Source organism: Siphateles boraxobius, unplaced genomic scaffold, assembly GCF_051911475.1.
Source record: "Siphateles boraxobius isolate OS27281-9 unplaced genomic scaffold, OSU_SipBor_1 8, whole genome shotgun sequence".
Lineage (NCBI taxonomy): Eukaryota > Metazoa > Chordata > Actinopteri > Cypriniformes > Leuciscidae > Siphateles > Siphateles boraxobius.
Window position 1 is genome coordinate 31,226,295 of NW_027509208.1, and position 25,185 is coordinate 31,251,479.

At 40.2% G+C, this 25,185-nt stretch overlaps 1 protein-coding gene across 3 annotated transcripts in view; it reads right to left on the reverse strand.

Annotated features, from left to right (window-relative positions):
* snx14 (sorting nexin 14) overlaps nt 1-25,185 on the reverse strand; it is a 116,966-nt gene that overhangs the window by 82,328 nt on the left and 9,453 nt on the right. For all 3 annotated transcript variants that reach the window (XM_077219645.1, XM_077219644.1, XM_077219643.1), the window contains exons 4-9: nt 5,062-5,138; nt 1,834-1,912; nt 1,696-1,739; nt 1,513-1,600; nt 1,339-1,423; nt 957-1,113 (exon numbers count right to left, since the gene is read on the reverse strand). In XM_077219645.1, the coding sequence (XP_077075760.1) occupies nt 957-1,113; nt 1,339-1,423; nt 1,513-1,600; nt 1,696-1,739; nt 1,834-1,912; nt 5,062-5,138 (530 nt within the window). The remainder of the gene's footprint in view (nt 1-956; nt 1,114-1,338; nt 1,424-1,512; nt 1,601-1,695; nt 1,740-1,833; nt 1,913-5,061; nt 5,139-25,185) is intronic.

The window sequence follows — 25,185 nt, forward strand, 5'->3', positions numbered from 1 at the left end:
TGGATTATTTTCCTCCAGTTGATACACTTCAGATGAGCACTGTTCACCATGATGGTTTTGAATTGCTTGAAATATGATTGGAATCACTTCCAAAAAGGAAAATACCGTAAAGTACCACATTTAGGCTACATAACATTATAATGAGATATAATATATATTTGTGTGCTTGGGACATGGCTTTTAATGGTGAGACTTTTGTTTTTGTAAACAGGCTCTCAAAAAATATATACAAATTTGGATTTAGATTTATCGGCCAATATATCGGTTATCAGCTTTAAAATATCAAGACTTATCGGTTATCAGCTAAAATTTAAGTGCATCCCTTATATTTTCATTGTGGTTGTTTGCAAGTTTTAATTTTGTCCTTGTTTGTATTTAAAGGAACCAATGTTCAGATGTAACCTTTTAACCCTGATGAAGGCTTGTACGCTGAAACGCGTTGGCAAAATAAAATAGCATTACTTTTTTTTGAAAAATTTGCTTTGCCATCATTGAAATATGTGGAATTTTAAAATATATTTGAACAGAAAAACAGTTATTTAAAATTGTAGTAATATTTTTACAGAATTTCTGATTAAATGCAGCCTTGATAGGCATAAGAGAAAAACTTAAATGGTAAAATGGTAAATGGACTGCATTTATATAGCGCTTTCACAGACCGAATGGCCACCAAAGCGCTTTACATAGTTGCCTCACATTCACCCATTCATACACACATTCATACACCGACGGCGGTGTCAGCCATGCAAGGCGCCACCCAGCTCGTCGGGAGCAGTTGGGGTTAGGTGTCTTGCTCATGGACACCTCGACACTTGGTCAGGTGGAACCGGGGATTGAACCACCAACCTTTCGGTTTGTAGATAACCTACATGAACCACTGAGCCACTGCCGCCCCAAACTTATTTTAAAAACATTTTTAAAAATCTCACAGATATTGTATTTGGTGTGAGGTGTACCTGCAGTCTGTGGCTCTCGGCGGCATGACGTAAGGAAACAGCAGTTCTGTGAGTTTCCTCAAGTACAGCAGCTCATCTTTGCGGCTCCGCAGGGCCACATGCAGATCGGCACCGTACTCAGCTAGTGCTGCTTGCTGGAGGCTCTCGGTATTCTTCACTGATCACACACAATTTAAACAAAATAACATATTATAATAAAAAATAACTAATTGAAATGATTGAAGTTTATACCATGAGTTACAACAGAGATGCTCCATAGGCGACTATAGTTTAACTATAAGTTTACAGAACCATCTTTTTGGTAGTTTTTTTCCTTTTCATTTAGTTGTTCAGTTTTAATTCTAGACCTAATTATATTTTATGATTTCATCACAGGAAGCACCTTTCTGCTGTGCTTTTGCCATGATCTCAATGTGCTTCATAGCCGCTTTCATCATTTTGTCCATCACAAGTAACGGCACATCCACCTGCAAGACAATTTTAGTCAGTGTGCCACTTTACAGATGCATGTTAATTGTGATGTCAGTGTCAATAGATTGTGTAAAGGTGTATGTACTCTTTGTGCTCGGTGAGCCAGAACTGCAGCTAAGAAACGGATTGTTTGTCTCAGCTCATCCACACACGCTTCGTCATCTGTAATATCTCTGATTGCAGATCATCAAAAAAGAGAAAAAAAAGGTGAGTTGAATAATTCTTTAATTTCCCCAGCTAAAACGTTGTGCATTAAAAGCAGCCATACCTGTACCATGGGTAAACAAAGTTCTCGAGAACTAACTCCAAAACCTGAAGATCAGTCAAGCAAAGTATTTATTAGTTAGATTTATGAATTTGCTTATAAAATGTATCATTTTACTTATGACTGGAGTTATGGCTCTACCTCTGAAATGCTGGCATCCACTTTGGACGGCACTTTTAAGTCCAGCCATGGCTGATAGTTCTCCAGCAGAAGGGTTGGTCTTTGGAAGTAAAACACAAATCCTTTATATAGTTACATTTACATCTTCATTATTCAATCAAAGAAGTTTCACAAGCAAAATTGATGTCTGTGGCGAGCAGGGCGGGGCTGAGAGCCGTGGGACAGAGCGAGGCTGGACTGGAGGCATGAACACCGGCAGAACCAATTTTTCATGCGACCTAAAACCCGTTTCGAACTAAACTGCCAGTGTGAAAACCCCCTTAATTAACTACACAAGAATACAACAAGCTTTTTTTAAACTCTACTTTAAGAAAATGAAGAACAAATAGTGTGCATCAGGTGTGTGTTTGCTTTATTATGTTTTAAATTAAAGAAGACACTTTTAACTTTATCGTATTGTTATATTACAATGCTATCGTATTTTGTGCAGCAAATCTTTTTTTTTTATTATAAATAAAAAAGCCTGACAATGTCACTGCTAGATAACTGTAAGTATTGTGGTATTCCAGCATGTTTCTCACTGTGACGCCATTAACTCTTGCAGATCAGAGCTTAAAGAAAATCCCAAGCTTCGCACTGGTATTTACGGCTTTGTGGTGGAGTTCATGTGTATTCAACTCGTAAATACGATCTTTCCAACATGACTTGCCTTTATGCTGCCTTCACGTACTATTACAATTATCGTATATGTGAGTTTTCTAGTTAAAAATTGGACATGAATCCCCTCTGAAGTCATATTTACCACTGGGGAGCTCGGTGATAATATCACTTTTTTGTGCGATCGGAGATTTCCTACTTTACACTTCTGTTATTAAGTTGTTATTCAGAGATAGTCGCATTCAAGTGCTTTTGTTGTCGGAAATAACGGGAATCATGGAGGACACCAGGTTAATTATTGCCAATTTATTGGGAAAATCTTTTTAAAGCCACAAAAATGATATTTAGCATCCCATTAATTGACAACCAAAAAAATTCACCGCATGCTATAGTCACTATTCTATACAATTCTGGAATTTGGATCAAATATAGGCTATTTTTGCAGTGTGTAAAACATACAATACGCTTCAAATGTATATTTATATATGTAAATATGCACTACTTTAACGACAAGACCAGGCGATGTAGCGGTTATGGGAAAACCTAATAAAGAATAACATGTAGTCACAGCAGAAATCATTCTCTTCTTCACAATGTTTAAAGTTTAAGGCACGCCCAACTCGGGAACTTGGGTATGAAAATTATCCCCGAGCTTCGCAGTGGTAAATACGACTTGAGAAGGCATTCCAGTTTCTCCATGTCCAATTTTTAACTAGGAATTTCGTATTTATGATCATTCCGACAGCACATAAAGGCAGAATAATTTTGCTACCCAAGTTCCCGCGATTATTTATGTTAAGGTTCAGCCAGTTCTCACCTCCGTCTTCCCCACACTACGAACAGTGTTATAGTGTCACACATTTTTGCTGTAGAATTTTACTGTTGAATTGGTTTTTGGTTTTGTTTGTCTTTCCCAAACCAGAATATTTTTTCTTGCCTTTTAAGCTGAATTTTTATAGACTGTGAAGACGTGTTTCTAAATGTTTTCATTTTTTCATAAAAAAAACAACATTATATAATGCTACACTTTGTTTTCTTTTACCTTGGCAGTAAGTCACAAAAATGAATTAACACTGTTGTGAGGGTGTTTCTAATACAACGGAGGGAGTGAAGGCAAGTTTGAAATTTTTCTCTATTCTCTATATGTTTTTTTTGGTTTTTTTTTGGAAAGTCATGGAAAAGCTATCTTTTGTTATTGGAGCAAAAGGGAATAAAAAAAGTTATATTTGCTGTCGTCTCATTCACCTCTATAAAAGTTTAACAAACTATGACGACTTCCACTTCTGAGAAACCCAGAAATGTGAAAAGGGTCCATAGTGTAAAACGCAAAACTTGAAAGAAAGTTTTTAAATTTCAATATAATTTTCTCAATCCTTGCTTTTAGAAGAAACAACTCACAATGCTTGCTTGAACAGAAAGAAAACATCAGCCACATTCAAAAGAAAAAAACGGGTGGTGGAGGTGTAGCCCGGCTAAAGTTCAACATACAGCCACTTTTCAGTCGGGTGCATCATACAAACAGACAACAGATGTCCAGGGGCCGGTTTCACAAAGATAGACTTTGATTATGGCTTAGATATATAGTAGATAGTCAGACTTCAGATAGACATCTAATTCAGACGGTTGCACAAAGCACTTAAGACTCTGACTATCTTAAGTAGGACTACACTGCAATGCATTCTGGGTAAAATAAGACACTTTGTAAAAAAAAAAAACATGGCAGATCAAGTAAGTGCATTCAACCGCTCAGTGCAGTTTACCCCAGTGGAAAATATGTGTTTGTCGGAGGAGTATAACAGTTACAAGGACATTTTACTTGGAAAATTTAGCGGAGAACGTAGTAACAAGAAGAAATTTTTAATTTGGAAAAAGATTGCTACGACAGTTAACAGCGTTAATCCGACCATTGATTGGAGCGTTAAAGACGTACAGAAAAGAAAAGTCCTTATTATTATATATTTCCAGTACGTTACTGCGGTCCCTAAAAACCCTTTCCCTTCTCATAGCTCTCTCCATAACATCGTCAGCAGACCACAAATTAGGACCCATTTTCCCTTTTCTTTTGGCTGTTTGTAATGTAACTGATTGTTACTGCTGGTTGCCAAGGTAACAGAGTCTTAGACCTAAGTTAGCCTGGGGGTAAGGTGTCTAATTTTTTTGGTCTACATTAAGTCAGTCTTTATTTTTGTGAAACAGTCTAAATTGCATTAGACTACTCTATAGGCAAACACTATAGACTGGTCTAAAATAGCTTTGTGAAACCGGCCCCTCTCTCGTCCCTCCTCCTTGAGCCCTAGCGGGGCTCCTCCGTGGGTCTTGAGACCAGTGGGCTACACAGCTGTTAATTGTTCCCACTCATTCCCAACCTCGCCCTGCTTGCCACAGATAGTAATGTAGTTACATTAGGAGCAGAATTTCAATCACAAAGAAATAATCAATGAAACTGAAATATGGGGAAAAAGTTTAAATATTTTCAGGAGGGAAATAATGTAACTATGTAAACCAAAACCATATTAATGGTCCAAAAATCAAACTTTCATTTTTTTTTTTTTTTTAAACATAATTTCTTATTTCGTTATTTTGAGATCATACCTGTGGCGTTTGCACTGGTTTTTCCCACATACTGCACAGCTGTGACCCAGGGGGAATAATTCCTGCTGTTCCTGTGGCTAAAGATATACAGATATACAGTATATTATTCATAAATACAGTACAGACATTAAAAGAGTCTCCAGTGACATCTGAGATAGTACAATATTATCCAAGTGCTTACATTACTTTTAATTAGTGGTCAAAAGAGCTTTTTGGCTGATCTAGAGCGACCTATTCGATTTAATGCAGACCAGCATTGTACACAATATTGATGAAATGAAAAATAAACACTTATTTTAGACAATATATGCTCCAAATACACAAAAAAAGGAAGATTTTGAAAATGACTAGACAGAAATAACACTTATCCAATTGGTCAAGTATTGCCCAGGCCAATATATCGGTCCACAATATATCCAATATATAGTTCAGGTCCTCGAATCTGATTAGCTTAGAGGCCTCACAAATGTGCTGATATTCTACCAGTATCATATTGCCCATTTATCTCTATTTATTATATCGGGATCTGTTGGTGGAGCCCAGCTAAGACTTCCAAGCCTGCTCAAAGTCCTGTCATGCCACAGAGTATCACTAATAGAGTTTTACATTACATTATATTTGTCCCATTTGTCCCACATTATATTCATTGTTTTGTTCTGTCACCTTGAACTTGATCATGCAAGTACAGAATGAGAATGAAATCTCTGAAGAGTTCTAATGACGAGCCAGCTAGAAGAAACTATGAATTCAATCTAGCTACAAAAACGTGAGTTGTGTCACATCAAAATAAGTGTGCAGTGATTTATGTTACATCTTAATAAGGAGAAAAAGTGGCTGAAGGTCATCTTGAGTCTGAGCTTTCTGTAGAAGAGATTTAAAAAAAATTATAGATATTACGGTTATTGATAAGACCATGCAAGCTGAGATCATGCCAATGTGGGTTCAAGTGACCTGGGGGATCAAGGGGTCAACAGAGATGTTTGAAAATATGGTTGGTTGAATGAGTGCAAAAAAACATAGGTAGGCTTTTATATTTTGGTGGAAGTGTCGTAGACACACAGACAAAGAAAAGAAAGACCAGGATATGCCTGAAAATCCCAATATAAGCGGCGTATTAAGAGGCTTAGTGATCAACTGAAAGAGCTGCCAGCAGAAAAAAAAGGAGTTAGCAATTGTTAAGTCCAAGGACGTATATTTATGTAGTTTTATTTATTTATTTGTTGTGTTTGTGTCTAGAAGTTGTGTTTTAGGATTTCTGCTGCCATTGAGTGTACTTCCCCGCCTCTATCGTCCTTTCAATTGCCTCACCGCTCAGATAAAATAAGTAATTACTGTTCTTGCTACAAGGGATTTACGAGGACACATGGTGCACATAAAGACAGTGGAGACTGCATACAAACAAATTCCTTTCTCCTGCCATAAGATGTTGCATTTTCCACATTGTTTGCTTCTGGTTTTGTTGAAGTTGTTGCTCAAACGTTGTTCAGTTTTTCCCCAGTGTTTTGATTAGAATGGGAGTTAGGGAAGGGAGGGGATTTAACTTTTTTAAATGTACTCTCAGTTGTTTTTGTGAAGAGCTGGATGCGGGTGACTAGTCTCTCTGCTTTATTGTTGCAAGCACAAATCTTACACTTGTGCCGTAAAAAGATGCAGACTCTCAAAGGACAACATTTGTGAGTGAGCTAAGCTAGCTCAGTAACTGTGTAAAATGCTCCCCCAGTTTCCTCTCAGTATCCAGCTGCCGGTTGCATAAACATAGCCAATATGTGTCTGTGTCTTAAAGGGTTAGTTCACCCAAAAATGAAAATTCTGTCAGTATTTACTCACCCTCATGTTGTTACAACCCCGTAAGACCTTCGTTCATCTTCGGAACACGAATTAAGATGTTTTTGATGAAATCTGAGAGCTGGATCACTCCTCCATACTAGTCCATAAGCTTCTTCAGGGATTGAAACTTGCCAGCCCCGAAAAGTCATTAAAGACATCGTTAAAATAGTCCAAGTGACTACAGTGGCTCAATCTTATGTTTATCAAACGACGAGAATACTTTTTGTGCGCAAAAATAACGACTTTATTTCAACTATACATTTCCTTCTCTCTGGGCCTCGAGTCAGTTCACTAGTGTAATGGCGTAAGCTTCTGTTGTTGTACGTCACACGCATCACCCACATGACCAGCATCGGCCAATAGTGAGCCTACGTGTGACATATCTCTACGCAATCATACTAAGTTAACTGACTAGAGGCCAACAGAGAAGGAAATGAATAGTTGAAATAAAGTTGTTATTTTTGTTTGTTTTTGCGCACAAAAAGTATTCTCGTCGCTTGATAAAGATTGAGCAGGTAGTCACTTGGACTATTTTAACGATGTCTTTAATGACTTTTCGGGGCTGGCAAGTTTCAATCCCTGAAGAAGCCTATGGAGGAGTATGGAGGAGTGATCCAGCTCTCAGATTTCATCAAAAATATCTTAATTCGTGTTCCGAAGATGAACGAAGGTTTTACGGGGTTGGAACAACATGAGGGTGAGTAAATACTGACAGAATTTTAATTTTTGGGTGAACTATCCCTTTAAGCAGTATGACCAAGTAATGATTAGTCAAGGTGAAATCAGTGTTACTTCTTGGTTTCAAATTAAACCAATCTACATTTTTACGTACTTGACTTAAAACAATTATGAACAAATGTGATGACTAACTTGTATGACTAGTCTTAGCAGTTTATGCAACCAGCCCCTCAGAATGGTGCATGTGCAGTCTAAGCCAAACTCAGATACAGACTCTGACTCTGATCAGAAAGAGGACAAGGATGCCTCTGCATTCCTGCCTGAGATCATCTGGGGGCCTGATGGCCCAGGAGTGAGTGGAGGAACTCGACTGCGCCCACTCATGGTTAATAGCAGTACTAAAAAGTGTGAGGATCGAGAGGAAGCTAAGATCTATTACAACTAATTACTAGACCTAAACTCACGTAATATATGAAGAGTTCAGAAGCAAAAACCTCTAAGACCGTCTGACGTTTTCTTTTATATTAGCTTTTTTTTTTTATCAGGCTCCTATGTTTAGGTTCAGTTATTCCACTTTAATGACAATGAAAAGGTTATTTGTCATTTTTTTTTAAATGTAACTTTAGTCAATTCATTGGCATTTAACTTATAAAGTCTTAAACTTAAAAAGTTCATGTTTAATTTTTATTTTTTTTAACTCCAAGTCGACCTCTGTGGACAACAAGACATATTAAAAAGTTGCAAAATCACTAAAGATGCAACTGGAAACATTGCAAATGATTGCAAATGAAAATCCAGAATTCAAAAAGTAATCATGAAGAAACTGATCGACACAGCTATGATGCATGTGACTCCATTTCTGTCAGAGTTTTACAGCAGCACAAGGAACACTATTGCGTTTATTTGCTACTCGTAAAATCAAGCTCAGCAATTGAAAGCCTTCTCATTCATCTTGAAATCATTTGATTTGATTCGCGTCTTCTGGTTCGTTTCTGTGGACTTAAGAGGATTTTGCTGGCAAAGGGAAGTGCCGTTTAGTGGTTTCTGATAAGGAGCCGGTATTTCTGAATGGGCTGACGCTGGAATTTAGCAGATTTGAAGCGAAAGCATTTGATTAACATATACTTTGTGCGGACAGCATTCGCTCGATACAATGATCTCATTTTTGATAGAGGAGTTCAGCAGCTTTTGCATGTGAACTCATCATTTGAGTTAAGAATGGAGGTGATCCTAATTTTTTTTTTAAAAAGCAGAAGAGCATCCATCCATCCATCCTCTGAACCGATTGTGCTATGTAGGGTCACTGCGAAGCAGGAAATGTCTCGGCTTGAAGGAAGGGAAATAGCCTGGACAGATGGCCAGTCCATTAGAGTGTTAACACTCACTGCTGAACATCTTTGGATTGTGGGAGAACCTAAAGCACTTGGAGGAAACCCATGCCAACACAGGATAACACGTAAACTCCACACAGTAAGGCCTCCTGACTCAGCCAGGACTCAAACCAGGGACCTTATTGCTGTGAGGTGGCAGTGCTACTCACTGAGCCACAGTGACACCAGGCAAAAGAGAAGTTACATAAGAGTGTATGGGTTGTCTTCGAGACATGATAGATCCATTCGCTCATTGACCACGGCGCATTAAAGGGTTAGTTCGCCCATTTAAGACATGAAGTTGTATGCAATCCTTACCAGCACTATAGTGTATACACACTGACCCACTCTGTTGTCACCCCCCTGGTCCGAGTTCTGACCGCTGGAAGTTTCTGAATGAAGTAATCCCGGCTACTTTCCGGGGCCACAAAACTGTGCGTTTTTACGTGAAAAAAAGATTTGCGTTTCAAAGCTTGATTAATTTAACACAAAAAAAACACGCCGGGCAAAATTCATACCTCAGTTTTAATGCGGCACTATTTTCCTTCCGTTTCTATCAATCCGCGCTGCTGTCAATGTCAACAGTGCGCACGTGACGATCAGCTCTTCCATAGTGTTTACACAATCGATCGACAACAAGGTAAAAAATATTAAATTAACAATGGTGCGAACTTGTAAATTCCCAGGCTGTGACAACAAGGATGTGCCGGGATCAAAGTTCAAATTTCATCGTTTTCCTGTATCAAATATGAATATGAGACAGCTTTGGCTGGTTGCCATCGGCTACTCAGCGGGAGCTAAATTATCTCGAATAAAGGATTTTCGTGGTGTCAACTCCATATAATTATTAATTTATTAATGATTGTATTATTGTCCACTCAGTATAATAATAATGCAGTCAGATAGACTATTATATAGCCAACACTAGTCAAGACAACGTTAAATTAATAAATAAAAAACTACAAAGCAAGATGAGCGATCACACTTACTCTGCCGACATCTGACCGTCAAGTCCAGCTGGTTTGGGTCGCTTTTTCCAATTTATTTTAGGGATGTAGAAGAACGTCTCCAGGACACCTGCATTTAGCATCGCAGGGAACACGTCATTGGATGTAATGCAGACAGACGGTGCGTTGGCGTCCTCGTCAATTGAAAGGTTTTGCATCTGTGGCATGATGAGTTCCCATTCGTGGCAGCAATAGCTTTCATCCTCTGTTGGCATAACTTCACAATTGGAACAAGTGCACCACCATTTGTCATTCATCCTGCCTCTTGCTACAGCTGTGGTGGGCCCAGCATCAGATTGGACAACTTCTCTGTCCTCTCGCTCTCTCTCTTCCCGTTCTTTGTCCATCTGCTCAAGTTCGGCATCGGTATACTCCGGTTCATAAAGATACCCCTTTGTCGTTGAGTTAAAATTACTGTCTTCATCTGATCCGTCTGACACTGTGCTAAAATTAGTTTCATCATCTGAAGTTTCGTAGTCGGACATGTTGTCGGCGAGTCGCGCTATCAACAGCTAATCGTCACGTGCGCACTGTTGACATTGACAGCAGCGCGGATTGATAGAAACGGAAGGAAGATAGTGCCGCATTAAAACTGAGGTATGAATTTTGCCCGGCGTGTTTTTTTTGTGTTAAATTAATCAAGCTTTGAAACGCAAATCTTTTTTTCACGTAAAAACGCACAGTTTTGTGGCCCCGGAAAGTAGCCGGGATTACTTCATTCAAAAACTTCCAGCGGTCAGAACTCGGACCAGGGGGGTGACAACAGAGTGGGTCAGTGTGTATACACTATAGTGCTGGTAAGGATTGCATACAACTTCATGTCTTAAATGGGCGAACTAACCCTTTAAGATATCTGAGAGTTGGAGATGTATAGTAAGTGATATCAAAGTCGCAAAAAGACCGTAACAAAAGTAAAACTGATAAGTCCTGGAGAAGGCTGGAGAAGATTTGGCGGACTGAACAGAGAGGCTGATGTCAGCATACATTAGGCACTCTGGGATGGAAATGACACTGACCTCGATGAGCAGGGTAACAAGGGACCACTTGTTGGGATATGGCTAGAAGGCCTAAGCCATGATCTGAAAAAAGCACTAGTGTTAGTGGTGACTTGAACCCTATGTGAAAGACAAGCAGGTCAGTTTACCCAGCTGCATAGCCTTACAGCACTCAGGGGGACCCCTGCTTGTCAAAGGCCCCTGTGAGAGTCTGTATTGTGAGAAAAAGGAGAAGGACTGTAGGGAGAAAAAGCAAGGTCAAAAATCTGTGAAAAAAAACTCCATTTGGGAGTTTCTCAGAACAGAGATATTGCATCTGTAATTTACAGGCACTTCCCTGTTGTGCAATCGAAAATACCCACCAATTACGGAGGCGGAGAAAGGAACTGTAGCAGCCATCCTGTGGACAATGAGAAACTCTCATGGTACCTGGTGGCTCTCTGTAGATTACTGGGTTGTTAGTGTATTGGCAAATTGATTCCTGTTGTTGCAGACCCATGTGCAATATTCTCTGTTGTTCTACTAGAAGCAGAGTTTTTTAGTCTGTGGATTGTAATAAAGCTGCAGAATATGGCGAAGTGAAAGAAAGACTCATGCATTTGTTCCAGGACAGCGAGTCTACATTAAAGTGCTAGGAAAAAAAGGACAAATGCGTTTTTTTCCCCCCAGGGCACCACGTCTACATTAAAGTGCTAAGAAAAAAGGACAAATGTGTTTTTTTTCTAGGGCACCACATCTTTATTAAAGTGCTAGGGAGAAAAAGGACGGATGGGAAGGCCCGTATAATGTCCTCCTAGGTTCAAGAAAGGAAAAGATGAGTGCATCCCATGCACTCCATGTCTGAGGTGCAGTAGGAACTTAGGGGTGAGCAGAGCCTGGGGAAGAACTCACCCTTATAGGGGGTGAGGGGTTCCCCGAATAGTGAAGACTGGATCCATCCATCACTAATTAGCTTTCCCTACCAAACTGGGGCTATGAGGGGGAAGGGAAAGTAGGGTGTGGGAAACAGATGAATTGGGTAAAGTGGTTGGTCATACATGCTGATCATTCACTAGACGAGAAGAGACTGAGACCACCCCTATGAAACATTATCGCATTCACCTGCACTGGAGGGGTATCAGGAAAAAACAGCAAGCAAAGTGGGCTGAGCTGAAGAAGGCTCAAGATGATCCCACTATTGTAGGACTAACCAATACTTCCACTATACTCCCAGGTGCCAGCTGGATTTGGTAGTATAGCTTACAGTAAGACTGGTCACTTGAAAACACCTCACCATACTGTATGCAGGGCTGGGAAAAAGGGGGAACAACCGGACATTATATGCCAGGCCTGGGGTGATCACAAATTTAACCAAGGGGGGCCTCATCTCTCTGGAAAGCAATCACGAATTTAACCTGGAGGCACGTGATAAAGGTTTTAGACTGTGTGTCCACACACAAAGTGTTTTTAGCTCCACTGTGATTGGATGACTAGGTAAAAAGAGACAGTGATGAAACTGTGTTTTAAACATTTTCCAACTCTTGCCGTCCAGAAACCAGCAAAAGCCAAGCGTTCAGTGGGAAATAGACTCTCAGCGTCTCATCATGCTGCTGCTGTCTTTAAATATGTGGCGCTCCCATTTACAACCAGTGAAAAAATACGCTGTCCTTAAGGGAAAAAAAGGGCCTATGCTGGCCTTAGGTGGACACACAGCCTAAGTCCTGCCCCAAGAATTGCTTACTGTGGCCCTGAGTCTATGGACTGGACTCAAATTTTTGTGTTTTTTTTTAATTTAAATGTTTTTCCAACATAATTTGCTGTATTACAACCCCAAATCCAGAAAAATTGGGACATTTTGTAGAATGCAATAAAATCAAGAATCTGTGATTTGTTAATTCTCTTTAACTTTTATTTAACTGACAAAGGTACAAAGAAAAGATTATCAACATTTTCACTTTCTAAATGTTTGGGAATTGCATTTTGCAATTGCAATGTATTTTTTGCTCAATCTCACCAGATATAAGACTAAAAGGGGTCATATAATGGTACATGCACTTTTTCAAGTTGATTGTACTGAAATGTGTGTTGGCAGTGCCTGTACACAACCATCATATAATGATAAAAATCTATCCAGTGTTTTTGTTTTAATCTCCTTATATGTTTTCCCCTGCCTCAAATTGAGCCGTTCGATTTTGTGACGTCACTATAGGGGTGTGCCATATCATACCGTCTACGATATTACCGGTATACATTTTTACATGATAAAAAAGTGTCATATCGCGATATCAATGATATAGCGACGCAATGACGTATGGCGCATTTTGTTCCCTAGCACGCACAACAACAACACCTGTCTGAGCGCGAGAGCAGCCTGTCAGCCTCCGATGACTATTTAGCAATTTCACAAACAGCTTGAGTGTTCAGCGGGGCTGCCGACGCCCGTCTTCTCTCGCGCGTGTTTAGGAGTCGGGACATGACTGAATGGTCTCTTGCACAATCGGGCCATCAGTGCATCGTAACTAAAGTTTATAATTTTCAAGTCTTCTTAATTCTTATCGGTTTAAACATTCAAGTGGTTTTAAACTATCCAGTAAGCTAGGTTACTCGCGCACTCTCTGAGAGAGTTGCACTGCGTGCATATATAGAGTACAGCTCGCGAGAAACTAAAGTTATTTTTCGCGGATTATATCGCTTTAATGGGGGGAAAAACGCAAAATTGTGTAAAACTTCCGGTCTTGGTAAGTATACTCATAAACACAGTCGGTTATGTATAAAACGCATGTGACAGTGTGACAGACAGTATAATGAAAACAGCAATGGATCCGTGCACTAGCTGTAAAAGTGACAGCAGCCATAGGCTATGCGTCTCATTAATGTTGTCGTCAAAACAACAAAAGATAACTTTAATTGTAATGAATGAGAATTATTAGACTATGTATTTAATTTAATCAGGAAACAGAACTAAAAGACTATGTGTTATTTTACATTTGATTACTTTATTATGTTTCTGTAGTATTTCTGAATACTGGTGTTAGACCTACACACATTTAACATTTAATTCAAAGATTGAAATCAAGCTTCCTTGTGTTGTGTAAACTCTTAACAACAAAATTACCACATTGTAAAAACGCAATGAGTGAGCAAACGTTTAGGCGAGATAAACATAATAAGAAAATGTTCAACAACAACAACAAAAAATGTCTATATCGTCATAAATATCATTATCGCAAATATTCTTGAAATATCGTGATAGAATTTTGAGGCTATATCGCCCACCCCTACGTCACTAAATCGGACGCCCCTCCCACGATTGTTATTGACAGCAGCGTTTCAACAGATCCCTGCCCTGAGCGAGCTGTCAGTCATTATAGTCCGTCATTGTTGATACGCTGGAGCAGAATGGCGTTTAGCGATTGTGTTCTGTTCTTGGGTGTAATAACGAACACAGCAGTAATTTTGATGTTCCTAAATCCGAACCGCTGAAGACACAGTGGCTGAGTTTTGTTTTCGAAGGGAATATCCCCCATATATTAACGAAGGAAGTAACTTATAAAGCTGATTTTGATAAGAAGCTGCTCCTGAAAAAAGAATCGTTACCAACTATTCATGTCTCCCTGCTGAACCTCCAGAAAAAGTAAGTGTAAAATTTTATTAACCTTTATATTAATCTTTGCAAATCGCTTCACGATGAATGCGGCTAAGGTTTACACTCAGGGTACACACGGCATGTTTTCTATGTACGACGTTCTCAATATAATTCATAATCCCACGTTTATAATGAACAACGCGTTATGGTTATTGTGTTATTACAAACTGAGTATGTATAACTTACATCAGTTAACACATAGCGTTCGTACATCTCACTAAGTTACTCTACCCTGCCAGTACACAAAGATAGATCAAACACAGTTGCACAGATGTGTCCTCCTCAGAGACTCCCGCTGCCACATATTTTTCCTAAAATTTTTTTAATTAAAGTATATTACAAACTTTTCATTTAGACCCTAAAGAATCAAATTAACTTTTATGAAAATGGCATTATATGACCCCTTCAAACAGTCTGTGGTCACCGCTGTCTGATTCTTCTTTTCATGATGGCCCATACATTTTCAATAAGAGACAGATCTGGACTGCAGGCAGACACTCAGGCACATCCCTTCTATGGTGTAGTGCATCTAGAAAACCCTTAGTTTTAGCACGTGCAGAATGAGGCCTGGCATTGTCTTGCTTCCTAGAAAAGATGTCATCTTGATTCTATTAAATTAGGGGTGCACGATATTTAAAAAAATCTGATGTGCCGATATCAATAATGAATATTGCGATATCGATATCAATTTCAATATTTTTAAACATATGTACAATTACAAAAGTTATGGGAAAACGCATCAAACTAGATTAGTAACAAATTAAACAAGTTTTCTTACAACACAAAGTTTATTTCAACTGACAGTCATATTGGACTGGTACAACATGAATAAATAAATAATAATCATGACTACAGAACAGGACATGTTGTTATGATGATAGCAAATGAACCCAAGCCCAGACGGTAGAGAATTACACAACGTTTATTATAACAGAAAACAGGGGAAAACAAAACCCACGAGGAGGCAAAACAGAGGCAATACGAACGAGGGATTACTAAACTAGATAACACTTGACAAAAACTAGACTATTTACAGACAGCAAATACAAGAACTATACAAGACTTTCTACTAAGACAAGGTACTCACGGGTAGAATCTCACAATGTACGACAATGAACCGGCACAGGACAGCAAACACAAGGGGATTACATAGGGAGAAACTAACAATGACAACAGGTGATACTGATTAAGGTGCAAAGGACAAAACGAGGATATAAAAGGGGGCGGGGCAAGGGAACGAGACAACACCGGCACATGGCCCGAACACAAAGCCATGTGCTTGCACACAAAACATGAGTCCGTCGAGACTTCCGGTGGTAATTCGAAGCGTATGGCCGCATAATCCCGCACTCCCGTTCGGTCGGAGTTTATTCCCCAATTTGAAAATATTAAGATTTGATCTTTGTATAATTAATGATGGAAGGGGAAAAATACAGGAAAGGCAAGGGAAAACAGACTGGGAAAGCGGAGAAGAGTGAGAAAATAACGACTGAGGGCGTCATGGACGAGGAACAAGGAGAGAGTAATGGCGCGCATGGACAAAATGCTAAACTAACAGATGAGGATATGAAAGTTAACATCGCCGCCATCCGCGCAGACATAAAAATGATGTCAACGGAGTTGAAGACTGAGCTGAGTAATTTTCGAGACAAAATCAGAGATGACTTGAAGGAGCTAAAGGAATTTCGAGAGGAAATTCACCAGAAGCTTAACGAGGTCGCAACCGATCTAAAAACGACTACGGACAGAGTGAGTGAGGCCGAGGCTCGGATAGCCGAAGCTGAAGAGTGGTCCGTTGACTTTAGAGAGGCACTGAGCCAGTCACTACAAGCTCAGGAAAGTTTGCAGTTAAAGCTAACAGACTTGGAAGCACGCTCAAGGCGTAACAATGTTCGCATTTATGGGATCCCGGAGGGAACTGAGGGAAACAATATCTTCCAATTCATAGAAAACTTTCTTAGAAAAGAGCTGGAACCCCTTGCTGATGTTGACCTTGGAATACAACGATGCCACAGAGCGCTCGGCCCCAAACCGCCTAGAGAAGCGCAAGCCAGATCGGTGATCGTCTACTTCCAGCAATTTAAAATTAAAGAGATGGTTCTGCATTCTGCGTGGAAGAAAAAGGAGATTTACCACAGCGACAGGAGGATCTACTTCGATCATGACTATCCTGCAGAAACGCTAGCAAAAAGGAAGGCGTATACGCAGATCAGGAGGGTTCTCAGAGAAAAGGGAATACGGTTTCAAACACCGCCACCAGCGAAACTGCGAGTCTTTTTTGAAACTGGGCCGATTACTTATGGAAACGCAGTGGAAGCAGCAGAGGATCTGAAGAAGAGGGGGTTCCCGATTGAGTGGGAGAAAACTGCTGAGGAGTCTGCGGAAAAAGCACGGAAGGCCGGCTGGCAGCGATCAACGAGCACGAACACGGCAAATCGGCCGAGCCGCCAGGAATGGATCAAGGAGAAGCTACGGAGTTTTCAACGGCCAAGATAGATCTAACGTTAGAGCCATTAAGGTAATGGAATCGGAAGACAACAGGCCGTTAAGTGACTACATTATAAGAGTGAAAAATATCGAGCAAACGAGGCAGTTGTCTGTCTAGGGACATTAATGCTTTAATGACATTTGCACCTAGATTTAATGTCCTCAATGTGTGGGAGTAAAGACGAAGTTAAATTACCTTATAGTCTTTTAAGTTGATGGGAACATCCCCACAAGTCTGTTATTCTTTATTCATTATATTTTCCCTATTTAAAATAGCCGATATATTGCAGAGTCTTCAGTTCTGTTAGAGTTTAAATATCCAGTTTAACTGATTAAAATCACCCTTAGCCTTTAATGAGAATATAGTTGACCGACAAGTACGGGTACTACATTTGTTTTTGACTTTTCTAAGTGCATACAGTACATTCTTGAGTGTAATATAGGTTGCACTGTAGGGGGGCTCTGGTGGTTAGCTGCTGGACTATTCCGCCACATCACGAAGTGGTTATTACTTCATAATGGAGGTCTACCTGTGTTTTTTGATTTGTTGGTTTATTTTTTGTTGTTGTGATGTTCTGATTTTGTTATATAGTTCGAATATAGTTCAGGTTTGGTCACCAATAATGTGGTTTACAAACAATGTCTTGCTGTGGTTTAAATGCAATGTCAGGAATATAGGGTGATTACCCTTAACGTAAATGTTCCTGTATTAAAGAACTTTTTTAGTTAATTGCTTCTGAATCCTCTGGGGTCTTAATATGTGGAGGAGACTGGAACACCCAAATACAGCCTAAACCCGATTCTTCTAATACACTAAAGAGGTTAACTTCCAGAGCTAGCATAACGAAAAAACTTTTGATGGAGTTGGGACTGATTGATGCCTGGAGGGATCTCCACCCAACAGACAAACAATTCACATTCTACTCTGCAAGTCAAGATGTTTACTCAAAGAATTGATTATTTTTTTATTTGTAAATCAGACAGGCACAGAATTATAGATTGCAAGATAGGAGTCAGAGATATCTCGGATCACTCAGCTGTCTACTTGACCCTGCATTTAGATAATAAAAAGAAGGATATGTTATGGCGACTTAATACAAACATTTTAAATGATAGTACATGAAAGGAATATGTCCAAAAAGAACTGGGAGATTATATGGATAACAACGATAACGGGGAAGTATCACCAAGTGTCCTGTGGGATGCCTTAAAATTAGTGACCAGGGGAAAACTCATAGCTCTCACATCGTATAGAAAAAAGGAAAGAAGTAAAAGGCTGCTTGAACTACAAAAAAATCTGAACCTCTTAGAGATAGAACATGTTGAGAAGAAGAAACCATATATATTAAATCAAATAAACAATGTTAAAAAGGAAATAAATAAATTATATGAGGAAGAATTAGAGAAAAAAGCTAAATTCATTAGACAGAGATATTATGAAAATGGACCTAAGGCTTAGAAGCTGTTGGCATGGAGGCTAAGGAAGAAACAGGCTGAGAATACAATATATGAAATTAGGGATCCCAAAACTGAAAAAATCTGTCATAAGCAAGAAGATATTCACAATATTTTTGAAAATTACTATAAAAATCTATACAAGGAACCAAATACAACCAGCTCACAGGAAATACATTTATTTTTAGAATCACTTGACTTACCTTCCATAGGTGAAGTACAAAATAAAGCCCTAATGGCAGAGATTACAAAGGAAGAAATAAACAATCTCTAGATTAAAAGTTAATAAAGCGCCGGGAACAGACGGCTTTCCAACCGAGTGGTATAAGGCTTTTAAAGATCAATTAGTCCCTATACTTTTTGATTGCTTTAACTATACACTTAAAGGAGGTGAGCCACCAAGAACATGGAGTGAGGCAATAATTTCAGTTATTCCTAAAGAGGATAAAGACAAAAAGCAGTGTAGTGCATTTAGGCCAATTTCGGTTTTAAACATGGATTATAAATTATATGCATCGATATTAGCTAAAAGACTGGAAGATATAATACCAGAATTAGTGGATTCAGACCAGACAGGATTTGTACGTGACAGACAGACACAACACAATATTAGGCGGGTGCTGCATATAATTGATCATGTCACTAAAGAAAATATCAGAGCAGTAGTAATTAGTTTAGACGCCGAGAAGGCATTTGACTCGGTTCGCTGGGAGTACCTGTACCAGGTATTGAGAAGATTTGGTTTTAAAGATGATTTTATTAGATGCATTAAAATGTTGTATTCGTCACCAAAGGCTAGAATAAGGGTCAACGGGCATCTCACTCAGAGTATTAACCTGGAAAGAGGCTGCCGCCAGGGATGTCCTCTCAGCCCCGCACTTTTCGCTTTATTTATTGAGCCCATAGCACAGGCAGTTAGAGACGAACAGGAGATAAAGGGGATTACGGTTCAAGGTTTCGAACAAAAGATTTGTCTGTACGCAGACGATGTTTTGTTGTTTGTTACTACACCAGAGGTTAGTATCCCCAGATTGATGTCCATCTTAAAGCAATTCGGCATTTACTCGGGATATAAATTAAATGTTCAAAAAACACAAATCTTAAATTATAACTATACCCCTCAGAATGACATGTTGAGTCGATTAAAATTTAATTGGAATTCATCAAGTATTAAGTACCTGGGGATTATAATAACAAAGAATATTTCTAAATTGTTTGATAGCAATTATGGTCCTATAAGTAAGAACATTAAATCTGATATAGATAGGTGGTCCCAACTGCCCTTAGAGATGCATAACAGGATAGATACGGTGAAAATGAAAATGCTCCCCCGACTTTTATACCTCTTCCAATCCTTACCAGTCGAAGTCCCTTTAAAACAATTTAATGAATGGGATAAGTGGATTTCAAGATTCATATGGGGGGGTAGGAGGCCAAGAACTAAATTTAAAACACTGCAGCTACCGAAAGAGAAAGGGGGAAGATCACTGCCATGTTTATCAGATTATTTCAAAGCAGCCCAGCTAAAACCTTTAGCATGCTGCTGTAATCCAGAGTATACAGCAAAGTGGAAGGATTTGGAGATCTCGCAGCTGACTGTACCATTGCAATCAGTGCTGGGTAGCAAACCATTATATGAACAGTATTCTAAAAGTTTAAATCAATGGACTAAGGTTCCTCTTAGAATCTGGTTTAAAGAATGCAAATCTCCGTTACTTGAAAGAAAATCTAGTCTATTAAAATGGGTTGCTTTTGACCCCGACTTTAAACCAGCAAGGGCTGATGGGAGGTTTCAGCTCTGGTATAGGCTTGGCATCACCTCTTTTAGTTCAATTTCAAATTCAAAGGGAGAATTATATAGCTTTCAGGAGATCTCTAATAAATATGGGTTGGGAAAACTAGATTTTTTTAGATACTTACAAACAAGGACTTATTTTAATAAAGAGATACGATACATGGAGAAGCATGACACCTTTTTTTAAAGGAAAAGGGAGGGGAGTGGAGGAACATGAGACATGGGGGATTGTCCAGGGTGAATAGGTGGACAGGGGGTCCTGGGTCTTCGGGACGAGGGCTGAGGATGAGGAATCCGGGCAGACTTGAATGGGGAAACACGAGGAAAAGTCTTGGGGGGAACAGTCCGGGACTGAAAAGTGGCGGGAGTGACAGGGGGAAAAGCAGGTAACGGAGCAGGACACACGACAGGTGGTGTAGTTGGCGACCTTGGAGAGGAGAGAAGTAGGCTGCGGTGCTGGAACGGGATCACAGAACTCCGCAGTAGAACCAGAACCAGAGCTCCTCACATCAGACTCGGAAGTAGCGCTTCTCATATCAGATTCGGAAATAGCGCTTCTCATATCTGAATCGGGAATCGCGTCTTCTGCAATCGACTCAGGTACAGCAAATCATGCAGCTGACTCAGGAAGCATACTCTTTACAGCTGACTCGGGGACAATTCTCTCAGCAGGTGCCTTGGGAACAGCGCCCTTGGAATAGCATTCTCTTCTACTGTAGGCACAGGACTTGTGGACACCACAGGTTTGAAACGGACCTCTAGGATCTGGACTAGACTTTGGAGGTAATCGGACACAGTCTTGGCAGCAACGACAACAGGCATCCCTTGATGAGCTGAAACGGACTGCAGGACTGCATCTGCAGCTTGATCGAACACAGCTCTCGCAGCAGGTTACACTGTAACAGGTTCAGGATCAGCCCTCTCAGCCGCAGACTCGGGAATAGCGCTTTCAGCAGTAGGTTCAGGAACAGCGCTCACAGTTGCAGCGGCGGGTTGAGAGACCATCGCGGACTCAGGAGAAGACAGCGATGGGGGACAGGAAACTCCCTTCTTCCTCCTCTTTCTCTTTGGCCGCGGGGCAGAGGCCACAGTCGGACTTTTGATCGGTTGGGGAAGTTCAGCGGGAAGCGTAACAGGAGCTGGGAAGACAATATCCAGTAGGGTAGACTCAGTTGAAGAGGGCTCTGAAGCCAACTCCCACGATAAACGTTTACCCCGTTTACAACGGAGACTGATAGGAACGGTAGGCGCCTCGGGAGATGTGGTGGAACGAGCCTGGCCCTCAAGCGTTGCGACGGCAAGAACGCGACCCTCCGGGATTGCGGGCAGCATGCCAAGTGGTGAAGGCATGGAGGAACCCTGCGACCCCTTCCAAGACAAACAGTCCACCATCTCACGGAACGGGTGGCGGACCAGTCTTTCTCGTTCAGCCAGAGGAGGGGGAGCATTGAGACCCACGATGAGGTAGCGATGGAGGAGGATATCTGGTAGGAAAAACCTCCTCTTATTCGCGACCTGACCGTACTCACTCAAGGACCTCTCTCCCTGAGGAGGGAAAGGAAGCTTGCCCTTCTTCATATCGGACAAAGTCTTCTGCCACCAATGTTTCAGATCCTCCGATTGGTGATCGACAGAAGAAAGCAGACTGTCTGCTGGGTTCTTTGTTGGCCGGTTCATTCTGTTATGATGATAGCAAATGAACCCAAGCCCAGACGGTAGAGAATTACACAACGTTTATTATAACAGAAAACAGGGGAAAACAAAACCCACGAGGAGGCAAAACAGAGGCAATACGAACGAGGGATTACTAAACTAGATAACACTTGACAAAAACTAGACTATTTACAGACAGCAAATACAAGAACTATACAAGACTTTCTACTAAGACAAGGTACTCACGGGTAGAATCTCACAATGTACGACAATGAACCGGCACAGGACAGCAAACACAAGGGGATTACATAGGGAGAAACTAACAATGACAACAGGTGATACTGATTAAGGTGCAAAGGACAAAACGAGGATAACAAGGGGGCGCAGCAAGGGAACGAGACAACACAAGCACATGGCCCGAACACAAAGCCATTTTCTTGCACACAAGACATGAGTCCATCATGATCCTGCCCCAAGACTAAAGAAAGACAAGGACTAGATGGCAGAATCATGACACATGTGTTACTGGTTGTACAGTATAAAATAAATAAAGAGCATGTCTATAAAACAGGACATGTTGTACTGGTTGTATGTACGTACATTACAGTATAAAAAACAATAAATAAAGAGCAAGTCTAAAGAACAGGACATGTTAGAAACAATAAAAATAAATCTAAAAAAACAAGTAAAAAGAAAATGTCATTAGAATCAGGGCCCATCAACAACCGTGTAACCTTTAGAAGGCAATTTGCACTTTCTCCGGCAACTCACAGGTAGAGGTTTCACCTATGGGCTGTTTACACCTGGCAACTTCATGAGTTTTCTCAGATCGGATAGCTATCTGATCGTGAAACGACCAGGTGTAAATGCCCTCCGAAACGCATTCGAGACAGGTTAGAATTCGATTGCTCAAACCACTTCAGGAGGAGGTCTGGGCCACATTCCAGACGAAACTGCATAAGTGTAAATGCATCTGGTTGTTGAAAACACATATGTAGATTTTACTCCTCCCAAAACGCTAAAAAATAAACGTGTGACAGCGTGTTATAGGCTATATGTCATGTTATAGTAAGATATGACGGCGCTACTGCAGCATCACCGCAGATGAGCAGCTAAGCATCTATTCATCAATCTAACGATCAAACTATCGCAAATCAAAGTGAAAGTAGTCACAGATGCTAAACACACAATTATGTTCATTAAAAGTAAAGAAACAAAATGATCTTACCAGTGCTGTTGCCGCTCTATCTTATTGCGGTCTTTGATTTTGAAATTTTAGCTGATGATCAATAAATGCAGCTCATAACTGTTGCTTTCGGTGACGTGAACTCCATTAAATCGGCATATAGACCCCTTTTCAGTTGGTAAACATGGATGTGGGCGGAGCTTAGGTGGAGGCAGAACGGTCCCTCTGGCCGCTTCACTAACGCTAGTTTGCAAGTTTTGTTAGTTTGTTTTTTAACAATGATGGGAGAAAATCAGATTTTATCTTAATGTGCAAGGTCACTCACTGTGCAGGACCGCGATTGTTATTTGCACAAGTTCATTTTAACGGAAGGAACGAGATTTGCCGACCCATACACGCTCAGTCAGATGGACGATATGACAGGATTAACGTCACCTTGGTTGATTGGCCTGCCTTCTACACCTACCTGATAGAGAAACCGAGCGTAAAGACAAACTGAGGGCATATAAATCTTTAGATGCCTATAACTATGTGATGAATAATGGTCGACTTGTGGCAACGTTACATTGCGCGGTCCAGCCCAGCGCTAAGGCCAGAAGATGACAATGTAAAGAGTGACATTACAGTACAATTTTAGTGATATGAATATTTTCTAGAAATAAAAATATTTTTTATGTATTAAAATTATATTAATCAACTATGTATTTGATTATTCTTTCTTACCAGGTTCTTCAAAAAGTCTATCACAATCAATCACAACAATGTATACAATCATAGATGATTCACAAATAATCACAATAATTTAGAAAACATTATGCGATAAAATTTCAAATTGGATCCTGTAGGTGATTCTTGCACCCAGAAACACAACAAGATGACATTTAATAAAAATAATAATAATTTAAGATCCCTATGTAGCCGAATCTGTGCTGGTTTGTATTGGCTGCCTCCAGTTTTCAATTTTCAGTTTTCAATGACGTTGGCGCATAAGGGGTCTATAGCGCGGGAATTGAATATCAGATTTATACCCATTTTGCAAAAACACATTTATGTGACCAGGTGTTTATTGAATCGTTTTGATAAATCAGATAGCTATCCGGTTGGCCTGATGTTTATACTTATGCGCGGGTGTGTGCGTCGAGCCGGCAAGTGTGTGTATGTGGGGACTGTATGGTAGAGCGAGGGAGAAGTGAGAGAGTGACGGCAATTAGCTTTGGAGCGAGTAGCGACTCTAGAGTCATATTGAGTCTCTAGCATGAAAAGTTAACCCTCTCCTTGATTTCATGTTGATTATGGAGAAGGAGAACCAGGAAATGAGTCATGGGGAAATGCTACGCTACCAAGCGATGCGTATTTTCCAAGAGGTGCATGTTGGACGGGACGCATCATAAACAAAATATTGAATAACTATCGCGAGACTTTCGATATAATATCAGGCAACGTGATATCGCGATAACGATATTGAGTTGATATATCGTGCACCCCTATATTAAATGTCTCTGTACAATCCCAATATACGCCTCCACATCAGTGGTACCTTCATACACATGCAAATCACCCATGCCGTTTGCACTGATGCACCCCCATATCATGACAGATGTTTGCTTTTGCACCTGTCACTGATGAAAGTCTGGAAGGTCCCTTTCGTTTCTGGGACTGAGAACTCAATGTTTTCCCAAAAAAACAAGCTGAAACGTGGACTCATCTGACCACATCACACAGTGTTTTGGAACATCTGAGATGAGTTCGGGCCCAGAGAACTCAGCAGCATCTCTGCATTGAACAGATGTATAGCTTTCTCGTATGTATAGGGATTCAAGTGGCATTTCTTGATGCAGCGTCAGACTGTTAAGTAACAACAGTTTTCCAAAATAACCCAGAGCACACACTATATTTAACAGAGTAGCATTATGGTTTCTCATGCAATGCCGTCTGAGGGCTCAAAGGTCATGCACATTCAACAGTGGTCTCCTGCCTTGCCCTGAGATTTCTCTGGATTCCCTGAATCTTTTCACAATATTATGTATGGTAGATGGTGAAAGACCT